Here is a 21,285-nt window from a genome sequence, read left to right as displayed (position 1 = left end):
ATCTGATGTTGCTTGTACGTACTTTGATGAAGAAAAGCACTTTGGATCATCAAACTCTGATGTGTGACAGCAAAACAGCCACTGTTAAGAACATCTTCTGGCATGTGAACAATAAGCAATAAATATATAGCAGCATACTTTGGTAACCACTTAAAATGTTGTGATGAACTGGGAAGCTGTCCAAGGTGTCACTCTCTTCCATGTCAGCTTGCATAGGCGCCACCTTTTTTGCATTTGTGAAGGAGAAGATAGATGGATGGAGACACATACAGTATGCATGTCATTTTAGTGCAATTTGGAATTAAAAAGTAGTTAAAAACAGATGTGGGATGAAGGTCCTTATTGTTATAAAATGTAACTGAAACATGGCTTCTTAACATCCTGTTCAACAGTGTCGTTGTCATTCAGAAAACGAGGCTGCGGCCTTGACTTGAAATGCTCATAGCTAGTTATTTTTCAATAGAGCAGTTAATTAAACATGAGCTTTGGTGAAGTACCACTTGTGCACGGAGGAGATCCTATCCTAGCAGGAATACATCTAGAATTAAAACATAACAATGTGTCTTTTGACTTTTACATGGCCCAGGCAGCGATGAACCAAATTGCAGATATAAAAGCAGCCTCACAGGTGTTTATTGAGGAAGGTTATTAAATTTCCTTGTTGAGTTTTGGCTTATTTTGCAGTACTTCATATGCGAATAACTCGCACATTCTTCCACAGTCTCCTCTCAGTTTTGTGTCATGTGGATTGTGCTGGATATGAAACCACAAAACATCCGTGCAAAGTTTATTCCAAGACACACACTAGCTTAACTTTCCTAGCCTCTGATACTATAACGTTAACCCAACAGAGAACATTTATTTTTAGCCTTAAAATAGTATAATAAAAGAATCTTAATCACAATACTTAGCATCACAATACTAAGAGATGATAATTTTTGACATGCTTGTTTCTTCCTAGTTGGCATTGTAATCAACATGAGCTGTTGTCAGATTGTGTACTCCAGAATAATAACTGACAGCCTCAATATCCCAATCTGCCTCTCGGGGCTTTGCACATGCAGTGTATTGGATGGGCCATTGAAATCAGCCAGTAGTCTTTTAGAGGCCTATGGGAGGAAACAGGAACACATTAAAAGTGCTGATGAATCCAATCAGGCTGTTCGCAGGCATCCAACACAGATATGCCGGTGCACTAAGCAGCGCTACTCAAGGGCTTAATTAGAAGGATGCTTGTGTATTGTTTGTTTTCAGGCATTAGTAAAGTCTGTGTGTCCTGATAATGGAATTGGCTAGGAAATGGAATCGTTTGGCCCTGCCTTCACGCTGCTAGGCCTGATAGTGCTTGTCAACATCATTGTTTCCTCACCCTCCTGTGGAGCCCCTATCGATGTCAGTGAAGGAAGACTGCTCTCCAGCAGCCAGCCAGAGCACTCAGGTTTGACTGTTCGCTAACAAGGCCCTCCATGCTGGAGAGTCTTTTATATTAGAATTTACCTCTAATTAGCAGCCACAGTCTCCCCCCTACAGCGTGACACCTTAGATCCTCCTGTCGTTGCATGTATGCAAACCGTTTTATTTAGCTGTTCAGCACTGAGCTCGAGTTCATTACGTTACATCTTCATACCTCCACCTCCTGACCTTTCGCTCCACTGAGAAGCTCAAGTGTGAACATCTATGTAACACAGCAGCTAGTTTGCAAAATGAAGGGACAGTGGTGATAACTGAGGGTGTAAGTTCACAACATCTGCAGCCGAGACAGGACATATAGATTCCGTCACCTTTTGAAGTTTTTTGAATTCCAGCTTCTTAATAAAGCCATTCACTGTCTGTACTGCTTTTAACTTTGAGTTAGCTCATTCATAAACCATAGATTTACATGGCAGAGAGCCCAGATTTTGATCCTAAGTCGTCAATGTAATCAATCTGCGGAGGTTTATATCCATGGCTGACTCTTTAATATTAAATATTTCTTCATATTCGTACCAACGTCCATTCATTCTTACATTCTTGACTGAGCCAGATCACGGCAGGTTAGCTGGAACCCCAACCATCCAAACCCACCCGTTTGATGGGGGAATGAGCGCGGCTTAGGAATTCCTTCTGTGGGCGAGGCAGGAATTCAATCAGTCAGACTATGGGGCTAGGAAACTGGGCATCCGACACAGTTATGCTTCAGCACTTTTCAATTTGGGCTTGGCCTGCCTCAGCCTCTAGCCTGTAGCATATCGTTAATGAAAGTCACATTAGGCGTCCCTGTCGTCCTTAGTCATCCCACTCAACCAGTAGGAGGTTTCATAGCTGAATGGGAGGCTAATGTTTCTAGCTGTATCCAATACAGCTGTCTTATATCTCAACTCCACTTCTGTTAACAGGGTTCCTACTGGTTCTATCAAGGCATAATATGCCCTAGATATATGCTGTGGAAATCTCAACTCCCTGCTGCTTAAGAAACCTGGAAATTAACATTGTTATCATGTACTTGCATCTGTTCCTCGTCCTTTCACTGTTATCGTCTTTAACGATTCATGATTTTTTCTTTTTCTGCTGCTGGTGTCATTGATGCTCAAGCGGTGAAGCACAAGTCACGGATTCCTACGTTTATGCTGGGAAGATCAAATGGATGTCTTGGGTTTCATCATGTAGTGCCCTTAACCCTTACCTGAGTGCCTGACACGTTCGGAGACTGGCCTGGACTTCCAAACCTTTGGCCTTCTGGATGAGCTCCGCACTGACGACCAGCTCATGTTGCATGTGATTCTGTATCTCTGACAAAGGATCTTCTAGTGGACGTGTTTGGTTAAGATGTTTATAGAGTTTTCGTTGTTCAAGTTAATTAATGCACACTTTTGTTGCGCCATTTTGTCACCAGAAAAGAAAGCATACAGTCTTTTTGTGTGTGCTTTCTGATGAGTCCAGTCAACAAAGAAATTACTTTACTTTGGCCTTACTGTCAATTCAAAGCAAACTCAAAAAACAGACTTTCTCTCATGCTACCTTTAGGGGGATTTTGTGTCAACATACATGTCCGAATGCACGCTCTCCGTATCCAGTTAACGTGTCTTTATCTGGATTTTCTGGGTGTTTCTTGATGCCTCCTTGTGTTACGTCAGTTCCTTTTGGCACTTTGACAGATTATCTGCACGAAGAGGCCTCCTTTTGGATCTCACTTTAGGGGCTCCTTGTTCTCCCAGACTCTTCGCTTGACTTTGTTGTCTGTATCATGTCACCTCTCTTGGCCCGTGGCTCCGTTTCCATACCCGAGCTGTCAAAAGAAATCGCGCTGATTTATCTGCCTGAGAGACGGGATGCACAAAAAGATGTCTTGAGTGTGCACTGTGGTCTGATTTGGATGATAAGCCGAGATGGGAGAAGCTTTAGTGCAGCACATGGGGGTCCACACATGAACGTCAACAGTATATCCGTGGTGCTGTGTGTACTATGAGTTAAGAGGCAGTTTGGCAGCGTACTACTTTACTCTTTAGCAGCTTGCGAGGCTATATAAAACAGGGTGTGGAACATGTGGAAATTGTGATCCTCTATCTGCAGCAGTTCCCTGCTTGGCCTCTCTCAGCCTCAGAGGACACACGCTGCAGTAGGAGGATATGCGTTGTGCAGTGCAGAGAAATGCATCTTGCCACTGAAAACGTTGACCACCAAACATAAACCTAAACCTCAAATGATAGCTTCATTAGATCCTGTGAACTGAAGGAAGACTTGCGGCATGGATTGGAAAACTATGGCTGTTTTTTTTAGACGGAATTACAGAGATTGATGGCTGAGACTAGCATAAATCATGAAGCTGCTCGAGCTGACTCAGTGGTCCTGGGCGTACCCTTCCCAGCTGTTTTCTGATTTATTGTTCGTTTGGACATTTGCTGAATGTTGGTGAACACTTCAGCGTGCACCAAATCATGTGGCTCCTGAGGAATGACGACAGGAGCAGAACGTGATGTTCATTAGTTGACACATCATTCTTTTTCCACCCATGATGTTCACTTAAAATAATCTTAAAATAAACTGGTTTGTGTTGTAGGACAGAATGCACTGAGCAGAAGTTATTGACAGAAAGAATGACTGAAATAACTCGTATTATATATTATGCATTTGCTGTGGCTGATAGTACTCTAAATTATGCTGCGACATTGGTGCTTTATATATTTTTATATATTCATACGCTGATAAAGCGTTTCCTGTCCACACCTGGCGTGTGTGCATTGGCCAGGGCGGCACAGTGCTCACAGTGGCGTCACGCTCGGTCGCAGCGGCTCAGGACTAACCTCTATCCGGCCATGCAATTTCGTGGTATGACGTATAGTGTACAAATAAAGCACTTTAACTTAACTTGTGTAGAAACTGAACTCTACACATTGTCTTTGACTACTACTACTAATGAATGTCTCTTGACGTCGTCCATCCCATTTATTCTCACATGCCCATGTGATTTGTGTCTGAGACTATTTGCCGTTGGACATTTCCTGTTCCAGAGGATCATGTTCTCATGTGAGGGTGACAAGAGGCAGGAAGACCCTCGGTCCAGCTGACTGTCACTGAGCAGAAAACTTTCACTTAACACCCCATAACCACGGGGCAGGCACATGGGCCCTTGCACTTAATTAACTTCGTTAATTGTCGAGTGCTCACAAGTTGAAGCGCCACAGCTATTTTCTCACATTAGGGTTTTTTTTTGGCTTTTCACTAAGTCTTACATAACGGTTTAGTTCGATAGAGCCTGTGTGAAAACGTATCCAAATGTCTTCGAGCAAACTATTACAGATCTTTACCAGTGTTTTAAAATTTTGATATTCTCCAGGAGCATCACCAATAGAGCATTCCCACAAAACCAAACAAAATAAAAATGCAAAGGCACATTTTCTGCCAGGTGGTGGTGCACAGATATCGGTGCAGTCCTCTCAAAACAGTGACAGTATTCCTGTCTGGCTTCCTCATGGGGCCAAGAGCCACTGTTCTGACATGTCCCCGTGCCAGCGGTCTAGAGAGCAGCTGGAATGTGGTCATGACTCTACATGTGTACCCTGTTATGCTCCACCGGGGTGCAGAGTGGCAGGATCACTCTGTTTTTCAGCGCAGTCCCTTATGCCCTGTCTTTCACATGCTGAATGAGTACGATATAGAGAGATAGAGAAGTAGGAGGTGCAAGGTAAGATACTGTATGACATGTTCTCCTCTTTGAAAGTTTTTGTTGCCGTGATTTATAAAAAAAAATAAAATAAAAAGTCCAATGTGAATACTTTTTGTTCGGCTATGAATTCTGCTAAAAGGAGAGTAAATGCTTCACTAAAGTGGCTCTGTCTTCAAAATTCAGGAAAATAAAAAAAAATTGCACAGTTTCTTTTAAAAATACCACAAACATTGTATTCGCAGATGAAAATCTGGCCTCGTCGTGGCCTTCCCAAACATTTGAGAGCAACTCGTCTCGAGTGTTTTCTCCGCCTGGGCCTTAAGGTCGCTTACCTGGTTCTCGCCCACGGCTGCGAATACAGGCAGAGATAAACATGGTGTGTGATGTGTGTTTCTTTGAGAACAAACCTGTGAAAATTTGGAGTAAGTGACTATAAAAGCCTGTTCCAACTCTTAACTAAAAGAAAAGTGTTGTCTGTTTAAGTCAGAGGATAATTATCGATCGTTCTTTAATGGAAATCCATAATGAAGTGTTTATAACGACATCTCACAGCAGTACGTCCTCAAGTCATATTACAGCAGGCAACCTCATATGGGAAACTTGCACAAAAGTGTGGGCTCATATCAAAAGCTATACAGTTTTCATCTGAGCGGAGAGAGAAGACTTTATTGAATTTAAGGGAAAATGATAACATCATGTGGAGACAGTGTGCGGAGAAAATAGACTTTTATCAAGAAGTGTTGTTATTGGAGGACTGCAGTGTTCGCTGACTTGGCTGCAACTTGGTTTGGTTTCTCGCGCCCTTGTCTTAATTCTTCATTTCCAGCCACCACAGGGATCTGACGAAGACAACAAAACGAAAAATAGATTTCAAGCATGAGCGGAGGAAAGAGTAACCGTGTAGAGGATAATTGCGTTTTATGTCTTTTGACCCTGACCCTTTGTGCATGCCTGCATGACTTAGTGTTTTCTATTTGTGAGTGAGGTTTGTGCCGTGTGTTCAGCGGCCTGTAGTCTGGGAAAATAAATGAGTGTGACAGATACCCTTTACATTATACACACAAAGATGTAGAGCTTTTATTTATTTATTTATTTATTTATTTATTTTTTGCAGATTTCATTTACCATCCGCAAACGTAAACACATTTTTCTTGGTAGGTGCACTTCTGATGCGCAGTACGTTCCATGAAGCCTGACAGATGTGCACGTTTGAAGGTGGTATCGGGTTTCTTGGAGGTGGAAGGGGGTACAGGCCTAGAAATAGCAGCTGCAGCAGTAGGCAGCTGGGGCCCGTGTCATCCTGAGAGGTGCTGCAGCAACCGAGGCCCATCTGGAGGGAACACAGAGCCAAGGACACTGCAGAAGAATGGGGGAGGAGAGGGGAAGATGCCACGCAAGGCCTTCCTCATTGTCCTTCTCTGTGGACCTTTCTTTCCTTCTTTTTGTCTCCCTTTCTCGCTGTGTTTCTCACTTCCCTCTCTCTCCTTCTCAGTCAGACACTCTCACAGAGAGGGAGTCAGACTTAACCCCTGACAAACAGACAGGCATCTGCCATGGAAGACTCTACGTCACCTCAAAGCCACGCTCGTCTCCTCTCATCTTACTCCCCCTCTCCTCTTCCCGTCTTCTCGCTGTGGGCTGCAGGGACAGTGTCAGTGACAGCTAAGCTTAAGTGCTGCCTTGTCTCACTGCGAGCAGCCCTCGTGCAGATATCCGTGCTACCGCCGCTCATTCTGATATTTAACATAGCTTATGTGGATCTCATGTTGAATCCTCTGATGTTTATCCTGTTTAAATTGCGGCATGATTAGATACAGATACTGGGCTGCTGGCTCATTGGTTGGTTAATTCCCTTTACTTTACCCAAAGGTATTTGCCGTAGTTCCCCTTTGGCTCACAGAACTTTACAATAACAATACAGAACTTTGCATATCACTTGTACAAGTTCACTAAACAAAATGAATTGATAGAAGTGTTTGTTGTAGATTCAGTGTCAATTATGCTCTGGAATAGCTCTCTTTCCAGCTTACTCTGACCACACAGACCTGTGTTTACTTAGTGAGCACGTATGGCTATTTCTGCATTGTGTAGGTGTTGTTTTAATGGCACAGAGCTCCATACAGCACTGGGGATTTAGTGTGCTGGACTCGGAGGCCTCGGGGCAATCAGAGGCATCCATCATCCCCACAGTTTATAGAGTGATGGAAGGAGAGAGAGAGTTCGACGGCGAGAGACCAAGAGAGAGAGAGAGAGAGAGGGGTGGAAAGACATACCGAGACATAGAGAGAGAGAGAGACAAAAGCACACAGTGATAGAGCGAGGCGAACGGACGAAGTGACGGAGCCAGAGAAGTGGGTGTATAAAAAGCATACATAAGAAGAGGACTGAAATGTCAGCGTGAAAGCATTTGTCTGGAGGTGTGATACACTCAGACACAGCTCGACTGCCCCAGTGGGTAAACAGCTGTAATCATAGTTCAGCAGCAGATATTAACAGTCTGTCTCTGTGCTGCTGTTAACGTGTTGAAGTGCTCTGCATCACATACTGGATTCCTGTAATTCAAAACTTATATTTAGTATTCTAAGTGTTTCAGGATCAGAATCTCCATTTTCCATGGCTTACCTTTGTATTGTCCAATCTGATAACTAGTTTACTCCGATCAGGCATAACATTATGACCACCTTCCTATAATTGTGTAGGTCTCCGTTGTTGATCTGTTTGGGATCTAGTGAATTTGTTCTGTTCTTCTTCATGTTTTTTGTTTTAGTTATTCCTAAACCGTTTTTGTGTGTGTGTCTGTGTCAGGCTGCATCCTGCTGGGGATGGCTGCTACAATCAAGGAGTGTCATTGCTATGGGGTGGGGGTGCCTGGTCTGGTCTAGGTGGGTGGTACATGTCTAAGTAGCATCCACAAGAATGCCAGGTGCAAACGTTTCCTAGCAGAACATTGCATGGTCAATGTTATTCACATCTCCTGTCAGTGATTTTAATGTTGTGGCTGATCCGTGTATCTCAACAATATTGTTCATTTATAATTTATTATGTATGGTTGACAGTGACATATCAAGCAAAGGGTTGCCTATTTGCCAGTGATGGGCTGTCAGCGAGCATCTGTGACCCTGCTTTTTGCAGTTTGTCATGCACTATTGTCACCAATCAGACCGTAGTTTGCAGCTTTTCAGCGGACTCAGCATGTTGAATCTGTGGTGGAGCGAGTCGGTGCGAAAAACCCTCTTGACTTGCTGTTCAGCTGAGCGAACCAGCGCGCAAGAAGAAAAAAGAAGCGCTGAAAGTAAACAAAACGGCGAGAGGGCACACACAGACGGGTCTATTCATTTTTTATCTCCGTCTCATCAGAACATTCGAATACACGATTACATTCCTGGAAACATGACCATCTAGAAAGAATGAACTATGGAGCAACTGATCTGTACAACAGTCTGTACTCGGCCACAACATTATGACCACTGGCAGGTGAAGTAAATAACACTGACTATCTTGTGACAATATAATGTTCTGCTGAGTTGTTTAGGAACAACTAAAAAAAAAACATGAAAAACAGCACAAGGTATTGACCTGGCCTCCAAATTAGATCCCAAACTGATCAAGTATCTGTGGGATGATCCACGGAGGCCCCCTCCCCTCAACCCAAAGGCCCAACATTAAAAACACTCTGTTACAAGACACCACAGGACACCCTCACAAGGCCGATGTCCGTTCTCCGATGAGTCACAACTGTTTTGGAGGCACAAGTTAGACCTACACAATTTTAGGAAGGTGGTCATAATGATATGCCTAATCTGTGTATGTGCCTGCTTGGTTTCAGCTTTGTGGTGTGTTCAAGATTAAAGGTCTTCAGTAGTAGAAAATGTTGGGAATTTAGGTAGTTTTAGGTCTGTTTCTGACCTGTAGAAGATCTTTCCAAGCCTGATCTAAAATTGGCAATGGTGTCTAATGGATCCCTCCACCAACCTTACGCCATTAGGCTTTCAGTTCTATCTGAAGTACCCCTGCGTACTAGAAAAACACAGTAGGCTGTCTGTTATTCTGGTGTATGTATCAGCAAAATCAGGACACCTTAGTACAGGCTAACAATAATGTCTGTGAGCCTGCTCGCCCTCCCCCCCGCGTCTTTTGATTTGCTTTCCCATAGCATGTCAAGATGCAAAGTTAGGACCCTACATCCGCTTCACAGCAGCAGCCGGCTCAAAGTTCATCAGAGAATAAACATGTGTCAAGCCAAGGAAAATATTTGGGGAGACGGATAACAGACGCAGAATGTTGTGAGGTTTACTTAGAGCTCCAAGTGTGGAAGGGTCATATTATTGTTCTTCCGAGATTCTCAGAGGTCAACGATGCATTCAGGAAATATCTCCGCTTCTGTCCTCTTTCTTTTCTTGTGTGCCTCCTCAGCACCTCTGCTTTCCATTGCCGCCTTTCAAAAGACTGTTTTGTATGAAAACAGGTTGGAATGCATAAACAGTGCATTGTGCTACATAATACCGTGAAATAACAGTGCTGGAGAAGAGGTACATTGTGAATCCGCTTAGTCTCTCGAGAATAGAGCAGAGCCTCTATACAGGTAGGGGTCATAACAGTTTGTGTTGGGGCCTTGGTAGAGGGTCCACAGTCACAATGAGGTCAGTGCGGAAAGCTTAATAGGCTACACCACATTCCAAACTGAGCACAATGGACCCCAAGTACAGTATTGTAATGCTTCTATAAGTGGCTGTCAGGCATCCCGGGTTTAATGTCACCCCCTGACCCAGTTGCCTTGGTTACCGCCCACTCCCTGTCCCTCCGGACTCTCATCTTATACCGCAGAAGTGTTTTCTTAGAGCGTTATTAGAGCAAGCGGAGAGGAAAAGAAGGAGAAAGAGAGCAAAGCAGAGACAGAGTGTATGGCAATGGCCTCGCCAGCCCTCCTTGCCCCTGTGCAAGTGATCGTGGAGGCCCCAGGGGTAACTTCTCACTCATTTATTTCTTCCCCGCTTCAACTGAGAGCAGCCTGAAACCTGTCAGACTTCCCACGTGCCAAAATCCACACATGCCCTGCCACTGCGTTGCCTTGGTTACGCTTGAACTTGGTCCTCGAGCGCTCGGGAAAGATGGAGGGTGGGTGAGCAGGCGTGCCATTTGTGACTGTACTAGGTGGAGCCACCGGTGACCCACAGAGCCTGTCGTACCTCGGTATGCTACATTTTGCCAGAAGTGACAGTCAAAGCCTGCGTGTTTGGCAGCAGGAAGCAGCGGGAAGACTTGTGTGAGGGGATGGGGATTGGCAAAGGAGATCGACTGGTACAGAGGAGGCCATTTCACGCTACACAGCTTCCAGGAAGTCAGTCATCAGAGATGCCAAAGGAAAGCTGTATCTCTTTCATAGCTGGCCAAACGGACCAAGCAGGCGTAGAGAGCCCTCTACAAAACAATATCCCTTAACTAACGCCATCTGGGGTGACTTTCATTGTCCCTGAGCTTCTCGTCCTTAAATCATTCATTTCATCATTCATTTCAAAATCCCTGGCACTTGAACGTGTAGCTGTTTGTTGTCATATTTTAGAGACCTCATTTAAATTTTTATTTATTTTTTTTGGAGTAAGACGGTGCCAGTGATCATCTGTTATTCTGCGTGGGCTTTGTGTAAAATGGGAATACGGAGATGAAATGAGGAAAACGGGCCCCTTTGGCAGCGCTCCAGTGTTCTTGAAAACAAGCGCACGGCCAAAATAAAGCACAGTTTTATCCAGCAGGACACCAGGACATTTTGATTTGGATCTGTGTTGTGGGGAATCAGCACTTCGGGCTTGTAGTTGCACAGGAATAGCCGTGGGGCACAGTACGTTCAGGATGATCAGATAATCACAGTACAGTGTTTTTGTAATGCTCAGGGAATCGAGAAATGTCACTGATGCATAGATTACACCTTAAAATTAGATAATCTGTTGCTTTAGTGTGTATGGTTCGTCTTCAACTTTCAGTACTAGAAAATAAATCTGATCTCTCCGCAGTAGTTCCTCAACACATGCTCATTTTTGTTGTACAGTGTTATAGATTTCATGGTGGAAATGTTTCCTGGAAAGCAAGGAATTGTTCAGTATAACCGTATTATTCCTTGGAGGGCACGTTTCATCATTGTAAAGGGGTCACACGGTGTTCACAGAGGAATTACCTGAGTGAAGGAGGAAGCAGCGCCTTTCTTCTCTGTAGATTAGGAATTATAAAATAGGCTAGAGTACACTACCATTACCATCAAAACCATGATTTAATTTACTCCTGTCTAAATCTGCACATTAATAGCAACAAACTGTATGCATTCATTGACAGATAAAAAAAGAAAGAAAATGAGAAAAAACACAGCCTGTCGACAAGAAGAGCAACCTTTTGTGCGCATTCAGTTGAGCAGAAATTGACCTTACCTTCTACCGCGGCACATTATGTAAAGAGAAGCAGAAGAGTGAGAGTTCTGTGATTCACAAAGGTCCATCCCCTGACCCCCCCTAACCATGCACATGTCACCGGGAAAAGAGAGAAGAGAGGGGAGGAAATCACTTAACTGGAGAAAAATGGACTCGGGAGAGGTGCTACGCTCTGGTTCATCTCCGCGTATTAATGGAGCCACAACGTCCTCTCGCTTTTTCACCGCTGAAGTTGAGGCATTATTCTGCCTTGACTTGCATTTTCACTAATAAATGGAGGTGATAACGTCGTGGCTTTCTGGAGTGGTTACATTTTTCTTTTCAGATGAATTTATTCTATCGAACAAAATAATGCGCATTTATTTTTTTTGTGGCTTGTCACATGATCTAAGGTTAACGTTGTTGGAAGAAATATTGTCATGTCAGCTGGCTACTGGCTGTCTGTGGAGCATATATATACATGTTTCAGGACACATTTATAGAGTCTAAATGGTTGATCCTCAACCCTTGACATCTTTTGAAAAGAATCTTGCTACAAAACCTATTTTTTGATTAAGCAACACGAACTAGCAGATGGGCGGCACAGTGGCCAGGTGGGTAGCACTGATCCCTGTGTCTGTGTGTAGCCCTGCGATAGACTGGCGACCTGTCCAGGGTGTACCCCGCCTCTTGCTGGGATAGGCTCTAGCAGACCCCGCGACCCTTAATAGGAACAAGTGGTTACAGAAGATGAATGAATGAACTAGCAGATCAAATAGGAGAATGAATTTAATTGCAATGATCCAGTATTGATTTTCTGAGTGTGTGCTGTCTATGTTACATCTGCACTTGTGTTTCTGATGTGTGCACAGAGGGAACATGTTGTAAATGATTCAGTTCAGTGCATGTGTCATGTATAAAATGTCAACTTCATGCAAATGCATGCACTGAAAGAAAGTAACACATATTACTAGCAAAGAAATTAATTAGCTGCCTTGAATTCATTTAATTGCGAGTTAGTCAATCCAGAGATTGAGGTGTGTCAGGGAAAGAGAATTCTTATGCTGCCTTCAAACAGGGTTTTGTATACTCTGTCCACAACCTCCTCTAGTGCGTCCTTCTTATGTTATTCACAAACTTGTAAGTGAACATTTTCTGTAAGGGTTGAGAGGTCAATGTTGAGTTAGTTTATTGTAATTTAAACTGACCGACCACAACAATCAAACCACACTCCTTGATGGCAGCAGCCATCCCCAGCAGGATGCAGCCTGACATAGACACACACACAAAAATGGTTTAGGAACAACTAAAAAAAACATGAAAAACAGCACAAGACCTGGCCTCCAAATTCACTAGATCCCAAAATGATCAAGTATCTGTGGGATGATCCACAGAGGCCCCTCCCCTCAACCCATAGGACCCAAAGACCCCCCACTAACAACATTCTGTTTCCAGACACCACAGGACACTTTCAGAAGGCCCATGTCCATTCTAGGATGAGTCACAATGTTTTTTTAGCACATGGGAGACCTACACAATATTAGGAAGGTGGTCATAATGTTATACTTGATCGTTGTAGCTGCGTAGAGTTTTATTTGTAGTTTTATAATATGTCTGAGGAACATTCCCTCATCTTTTCAACTTGCCTTTGCATTTCCTACATTAGGTTACGTGGTTGTTAGCCCCTGCAGATTTAAGACGCCAGCAGCTACCTTGCAGTGGCGTTCTCACGGTTCACGGCTGATGCTTGAACGCCAAGCATTCGGCGTGCACGACTTCCAGAGTCATACATAAAGCGCGAGTTCCATTTGAAAACAACAATGGCCACATGAAAAGACGCACCAGCCAGCGCACATTTCTGGTTTTCAAGTATGTGAAACACTCCCTCTTAAAGGAAGAACAATAACTGAGACCACATCCTCTTTATGAAACGGAGAAATATGGGGAGATTGTAGCTCTCTGACAGGCCTCTGAAGGTCTGTGACATGAATCTCAGTCTGGGGATCAATCATGCATTCTAGTCAGGGAATGCCAAGACCGTCGCACTCAGCCTCATGTTAAAACACAGCCCTGCCCTATAATATAATATAAGGGCTGCATATCACTCATGCAACCTTAAATCATTTCCATCGATTGCTTTTGTTCCATATAAGTTATGGGGATGAAACATATTTACAATTTAGCACTCACTTGAGATAATGCACACATGCATTAGTTGTAAATGGCTCCTCTTTGGGTGAATTATCCTCTTTTTTAAGGCTAGTGGAGGCTGGTGCATGACTCGGGGCAGTGCTTAAACTCTATGAACTGGTGAATACTTGAGTTAAAGTAACGTCTGTGGCCATGGAGCTTAATGTGCCGTACTTGTGCCGATCCTTCCCTTCTAGCAGTGGCGGTATAAGAGTGTGCGTACGTCTCTATGCCGGTCAATAACTTACATCGGTGAGATACACTAAGCACTAAATGCTGATTTGTTGCCGGTATAATATATCCTTCCCACACACAGTTCCCAGATTTTGACCCTATGACTAAGCCTTTCATTTAAGCCCTGGGAGAAAAAGAACAGCTCAGCGTGTTTAGTGTGTGTTTGTTAAAAGCGTGAAAATATACAAACTTGCATGTTTTCTTCCAGCAGAAGTTTCCATTTTTGACATGCTTTAAAACCCAGTGATTCACAATCTGTGCTTCACTTATTTGTCTGTTTTTTTCCCCACAACATACTATTTTATTACACCAGTGGGCCTCTTTTTTTTTTTCACTATGGACTGTGCGCTGTACTGTATAAATGCATTTATCCCGCTTTGGGGGGAAATGGACTCCTCCTGTTTCATATTATCATAAACCCTAAACCTGTCATTATACATTGTGTGTATTAGGCTGAACTTTGGCTCACGTTTTCCCCCTTCGGTTCTTTAGCGATGAAGAACACGGGACTGGCAAGCTTACTAAGCACAGCTGTGGTTCTATATTACAGCCATCGGTCTCCTCCACTAGCCCCTGTGTGGGGTGGCCTCTGACCTCAGTGGAAATTCAACTGGGGCTAAAGGGGACTGTTAATGCCCTGTGCTGTGCTTCATTCAAGGTGTTTTTTTTTTTTCGTCTGCACACAATTCACACATGCAAAAAAAAAAAAAAAAAAAATCATGACAAATGGTTTTGAGATTGCTTCATGGTTTATATGTTTTCAATAAAGGAGTGAAATATAAATCAGAAAGACCGGAACAGCAAATATAATCTAATAAAACCTGTTTAGTAGTTAGTAGGATTGATTATTATTTTATTTTTTTTCTCTGTTTAATATACAAAGCGTAATGATTGTAGTTGAGGGTGCAAATAAGGAGGATTTTTATTCCTGATGAATTGTTTTGTCTAGAGTGGAGCAGGAAAGTTTGCCTCAAACCAGCTGTCCAAAACCCAGAAGGTTTTCCCCTAATTCATAAGAATGCAAACCAGAGAAAAACTCTTGAGAAATTGTTTGCAGGTGTTTGCATTAAATATTTTCACTGTGTTCGCGTGAAAAAATACTGAGTTTTGTCATTTCATTTCCAGCTGAACGGGCTCCAACAAACGACGCAGGTTGTAATCTGTCAACTGTTTGTTAATCCTTCGCTTAACTTACCACGCAAAATAAACACAACTTCTACAGTTAAACTTTTAAACTGTTATTCCAACGTTTTCTCACAATAACATATGAAGATGCAAGTGTTTCATCTGCACAAGGTTGCCTTATACGTCCACATGTGCATAAACAAACTGCTTTCAACTTGCAAATGCACCGGAAAGCAGATGCAGAAAACTAGCTGTTAGAATTTGTTGTCATTTGTTGAGTTCTTGTCTGAAACACAACAAATGAGGATGTAAGGGCGACTTTCAGGCACATGCCACCAAGCAAGAATCACACACGATCCATGGCTCTCTCGTTGTATTGAATGTTTTTTTTGTTGCTGAAATGCTCATGTATTATTCTGTCTCTGTTTAAAGAATTCACTCAAGGGTCCGTGCTTTTTTTCTTCGTCTTTTAGAGAAAGTTTCTTTTTCAACATCCCCGGCAGCGGGAGCCAGCATAACTTGGGATGAATGTAAAGAATGCAGCAAGTCAACATATTCATTGCAAATCAGTGTATTTGTTACAGGAATGTGCCATGGCAAACTTACCGTCACTTAGCCATTCTAAGTGGAACTTTTAATACATTTTCTTGATACCTTGTCAAATACCAGTTTTAATTATTACAAAAAATTAGAGGTAACATGATTTTCTTTAAAAAAAAAATCCTTTCTATGAATGATAACCTAGAAAACCTTAATTTACTTGATGCATCAACACCTGTTGCTAAGAAACTTAATGTAAGGTAAAGAAAAAAAAATGTCATTGCTGACCAGAGTTTGCAAATTCTACAGCATTTGCCCTAGGTCTTGTTAAAATGCCACGCATCGGCATGTGTGCCCTGTGTGCCCTGTATTTTCTTCTGTGCTCCAGTGGCCGTGACAGCCAAGGTAACCCATCTCAGCAGCATAAGCCAGACTGTCAGCACATTCAGGCCTGAGCCTTGTGGACCCTGTTGATACCCTATACATAATGGCACACTGGGAAGCCCTTTGCCAGCTTGTAATGCAAGCGTCTTATCAAACCAATCAGCGCGTTTCCAGCGAGAACACATCTCGACCGTGACAGAAGGGGGTTTCACAACATCTGGTGCTCGGAGAGGGAAAGGGAGGGAGTGAGGAAGGGAGGGAGGGAGAACGTGAGTTAGCGTGAAAAGAAAGTGTGAGAACAATCTTGATGGTCTGGCATGGAGATTTTAGATCAACACCACGTCCTGCTTTCGCTTTCGATGCAGGTCAGTGAGCGGGCAGTCAGTTGTCAGTGCTTGTGGAGGGAGCTTGCAGTTGTGATAGTGGTGTTGTTGACGGCAACATTCATCACTGCTTTCCCTCACAGCTCTCTGTCTCTCTAGCCCTCACTAACCTCTTTCCCTTCCGTTTCCCCCCCTCAAACCCTCTGTCCCCCCCTTTCCATTTCCTTCTCTCCAGCCCAGTGCAGCAGTGAGAGGTTACCACAGCAGTAAGACAGCAGGTATGAGCCCCAGCCTTGGCTCCAATTGGACCACTGGTAGCAGTGGTGGTCAAGGTGCCTGGAGTGGTCCCTCCTTCACCCGTACAAACCTGCAGCATTATATATCCCACCACCAACAACACCCACATCAACACCCTCAGTCCACGCACACAAGCTACGCCTACTGCCCGGCCCATGCAGCTGTAAGTACAGCAATCAGCTTTGTCTGCGTCTTTCTGTCTAGCCTGTTTGTTGAACTCATTTCTTAGAATAGCTCTCTGCTATCTGTCATTCTCTGGTGTCCATTAGTTGCAATCAGGAAATTTTCTCACAACTTTTTCTCTTTAATCTGCCCTCTTTCCTGTCAAGACCCCATCGTGTATCTCGGTTCCTCACTATTTCTTCCTTCCTCCTTCCTCTCACACTTCTCTTTCTTCCTGTGACCCCCTCCTTCCTCTCTCTCCTTTTGCAACTTAATTTGTTTTTTTATTTCCTGCGTCGTCTGCATCGTCACTGCGATGAGAGACTAATTGAGGCAGAGACTCTTTTGGATGGCTTCCCTCGTCATTATCTTTGGAATTAATTGCTGCTCTGCAATCCGTTTGATTTGACTATATTGTTGCTATCTGGTTTTCTAATTTAACGTTCGGGGTGTGACTGGAACTAAGGCATGAGCCAAATTGAGGAATTTTATTACCGTCCTGCTGCTGTCGCAGTCACAGAGGTGGAAACAAAGATTTGGCAGGTTTTTTATTTCTATGAGTTTCTTCCTGTAATAAATGTATTTACAAGGCCTCACATTGAATCTTTCTCTCATTCTCCCTTGTTTTCCATTACAACATCCTCACATTCTCTCATCTTACATATGCGGCCCTCTAATTCCCAGCTGCCTGTTTGCCTACATGTTGAGACTCCCCTGAAGCACCTGCATGCATCGAGTGAAGAAATTGGATTGGATTTAGATATGATAATCATCACTGTAGGTTGGTTGCACAGAGCATTCCTTTTACGCTGTTCCGGTGATACTGGGGGACACATTCATGCATTTTCTGCAGAGAGCAGGAAGGAAATTTAGTTTGAGTGGCCTAGTTGTATGGGCGGGGGCTGTAGTCTCGGGGGGTTACGTGACGAGCAATTGGGTGGTGTGCTCTCATCCTGCCAGATTCTCATTGGTCTGAGAATTGACAATGAAGGAGAAAAGCTCTATATCAATAGCCCTTCAGGATTAATCTGTTATTATAGGAGCAGAAAGGACAAGGTGAATGTGAAAACACAACTTTGAACTTACCCAGAGACTTCTAGATCTAATGTAATTCACATTTACTGAATAGTTAGTAAGTGTTGGCTCAAAACTAATTAACACCATTTCAGGGAAGTTATGTGGTTGCATGTTGTTAGAACAGATGACGTAAACGTTGAGTGTGAATTTTGCAAACAGCAGCTCAGCAACCATCGTGGCATATTACCTCAAAGCAATGCATTTTTAGATTTGTGAATATAAGAGCTGGTGTACACTGATCAGCCAAAATATTAAAACCACTGAGAGGAGAAGTCAATAACATTGACCATCTTGTGACAATACCATGTTCTACTGGGAAACTGTTGGGTCTGTCATTCATGTAAATGTTAGTTAGGCATGTAGCACCCACCTAGACAAGACCAGGCACCCCTACCCCATAGCAATGGACACTCCTTGATGGCAGCAGCAGGATGCAGCCTGACACAGACACACACACAAAAACGATTAGGAACAACTAAAAGAAGAACAGAACAAGGTGTTGACCTGGCCTCCAAATTCCCTAGATTCAACTGATCGAAGTATCTGTGGGATGCACTGGAACAAGCATGAGGACCCAAAGGCCCCCCCACTAACACCACAGGAGACAAGGGAGACCACAAAATTATGGAGATTGTCTATCAAATTGTCTAATAACGGACAAATAGACTGGTTGAAGAGGAGCTATGATATCAGCCTGTATGCTTTTCTTTCTAGTCTGCAGCCCTAGTGTGTGCATCCTTTTGCCGCATCATTCCAGTCATAATCACTGTTTTCGCTTGTTTCACACGCCAAACGCCATCACTAACAAACGCCGCCATTACCGCTGTCATCGCGTCATGTACAACCACCTTGGGCGAAGGGGAGCCCTGTTGTTTTTAAACCATGTGTGCACAAACAGGAAGCAAAAACAGAACATTCCACATGACAGACATAAATGCTGCGGCTGTGGTTACAGTTGCGGTGGCGCCCTGTCACATGTGTAGCAAGTTTTTTGTGAACATTACGGTCCTTTCTGTTCTCACTGCCACACACTTCCCCGGGGGGAGCACAGTCATCATCAGCAGCAGCAGCAGCATCCACAGACAAGACCCAGGACTGTCTCACTTCTTTTCATGCTAACTACAGTAACATGAAGCCATGTTTTTGTTCTCCTCTCACTAAGCATGGCTATTGATTTTTCTGTTTAGGGGAAAAAAGTGCAAAATAGAGCTGATGTTCATGTAAAATAAAAAATACCAACCACCTGTAGGGTCAGACTGTATCGCCCCGTAGGGAGGAAGTTATTACCGAGTACTCACCACTCACATCTGTGCATATATGTTCTGCATCTGTTCGAGCTGGCTGACTGAAATGAGTCAGGGTTTTTCAAAAAAGCAAGTAATCATGAAGTGCGTAATTTCAAGTCTGATCAGACAGAACAAAGCAATGATGACTTTTCCTTTACGTATTTACGTAGTAGAAGAAGAGAGCGTGTTAACCCATTTGCATTGTCTTTGTATTTCGTTTCTGGGTTCAGACTTTAGTTTGTTATTATAAAGATATCCAGGGAGGGTTTGAAACAGACAACACATTCTAGAAACAATGCAGAAATTCACATCAGACGCACCCTGTTGTGTTTTTTTTTTCTTCTTCTATGCTTCATCTTGCGTGTGTCTGTTTTTGTGAGTCATGTTGGTGAGCCACGCTTCTCACGGTGCCCACCTAACCTAACGGGCCTCGGTGACACATCACCATGAGGCGGCAAAAGTCCTGCCCTCGTCTTGACCCTCTACCCTCAAACCTTTTCAGACGAAGCTGGCTTTGACTGGCCCAGTTTCATGGGACAGCGGGGATGGCTGCTTTCTTTTGAGGAGTTTTCATTTTGTCCCTGCGGAAAGCAATTTCTCCCCAACTATCGTGCCTTTCGTTCAGTGCTGTTATAAGTCGACACTTTGGCCTCAAGGAGGATTTTCAGTGCCTAGAGATGGCTAATCCAGACACTAAAAGTAAACAGAGGCATGGTTCCAGCTTTTGAGCCTGCATTTTTACGGCTCCCCATATGTACCACGTTCTGCGCTGTGTAAGGAGCCGAAATCCCACAATTCAAAAACAGTCTGAAGCAGACCCCTTCCCTTTTTACAATCTCTTTCTAGCAAACACCCTCCCCCTTCGCTTCAGCGTTTTTATTGCCTCCCTAAATGCTATTGTAATTTCAGGCATATTAGATGCAAAGAATGCCTAACAGAAAGGGAAGAAAAACAGAACTGATAGCTCAGCATGTGTGTGTCCTCCCGGCCGAGAGAGGTGAGTAAATAAAGGGAAAAAGAAAAGCAAGTGCGGATCCAGCAGAGATCAAGAAACTTTGCCTCCAGTGGGTTTGTAATTACAATGGAAGCGGATACATTTCCACTTTTAATATGGCGGGATGAAGATCCCTCGGGGGAAGATGGTATGACAAAACAGCAGTGGAGAAAGTCGCGTAGAAGTCAGGAGATGTGACTAGAAGAGAAAGTCAGAGAGATGGAAAGTGTTATTTCCTGTGAATATGCAGGTCTAACTACAAAATACTTTTGTATACATTTGCCTTGCCAGAAACATTTTTTGTGGAAACATAATTCCTGCCTGGATTATGTTCACCGGCAGTGTTATTTTTATTTTTTCCAGTCCAGAAATATAACATCCTTACACTACACGGAAGTCATAAGGAGGTCACTGAGGTTGTGTGTAGTATAAGACTCTGACAATAGAAACCTGAGTACTGAAAATCTTGGTTTTGATTATACGCTGAAAGACGTAGAAAACACATGTCGCCTGCCTTTTAGCCGTTCCAGGAGAATATTGCTTGAGATGACAGCGCAGATAAGTCTGTCCGTTTCATTTGGTCCAGGCTTAAATGGATTTCCATCAAATTTTATACAAATACTTGAGGATTCCTGGATTTATTAGCCATTTCCACCATTAGGTCGACAGGAATTATGGCTCTTGGCATTTAGAAACATCTTGACAACTTTTTGATAAACTGCCATTAACACAGGAATTATAATCATTCTAGACTCTCTGGCTCTTCTTTTAGCCACATGTTGGGATCTATATTTGACTCTGCCTTGCACTTTGATTTGTTATGATACCTAAAAACTTGATTTCATTAAGATAGTGACCATGACATGACATTACCTTATGTCACAACGTTAACAGAGCATAGTGACATTAGCACCATGTACCATTTAGTACAATGCAGGCTCACAGAATGTCTTTGTTGTTGTATGCTTTCCATATTCATTGATTACTAAGAATGCTGTAATTTAAACTTGACGGTCCCTGTCAATAAATCCCCAAAACCCAAAGTGACGACCATAGAGAGCTACAAAGAAAAGAAAGGCAAATAGGTCAAGAGAGAGGACGATAAGTAAGGGAAGGATACCACGTCTCGCATCAA

At 43.3% G+C, this 21,285-nt stretch overlaps 1 protein-coding gene across 3 annotated transcripts in view; it reads left to right on the top strand.

Annotated features, from left to right (window-relative positions):
- LOC311501424 (RNA-binding motif, single-stranded-interacting protein 3) overlaps positions 1-21,285 on the top strand; it is a gene marked incomplete at its 3' end in the record, with an annotated part of 259,362 nt that overhangs the window by 40,407 nt on the left and 197,670 nt on the right. For 2 of the 3 annotated variants that reach the window (XM_084563235.1, XM_084563232.1), the window contains exon 3: positions 16,570-16,794. The exons of the other annotated variant lie outside the window; for it this stretch is intronic. In XM_084563235.1, the coding sequence (XP_084419361.1) occupies positions 16,570-16,794 (225 nt within the window). The remainder of the gene's footprint in view (positions 1-16,569; positions 16,795-21,285) is intronic. 3 annotated transcript variants of the gene reach the window in all.

This window comes from Chelon labrosus, assembly GCF_963514085.1.
Source record: "Chelon labrosus genome assembly, chromosome: 16".
NCBI classification, from domain to species: domain Eukaryota; kingdom Metazoa; phylum Chordata; class Actinopteri; order Mugiliformes; family Mugilidae; genus Chelon; species Chelon labrosus.
The sequence above is the reverse complement of the archived record's forward strand: the minus strand, read 5'-3'. Positions and strand labels throughout refer to the sequence as shown.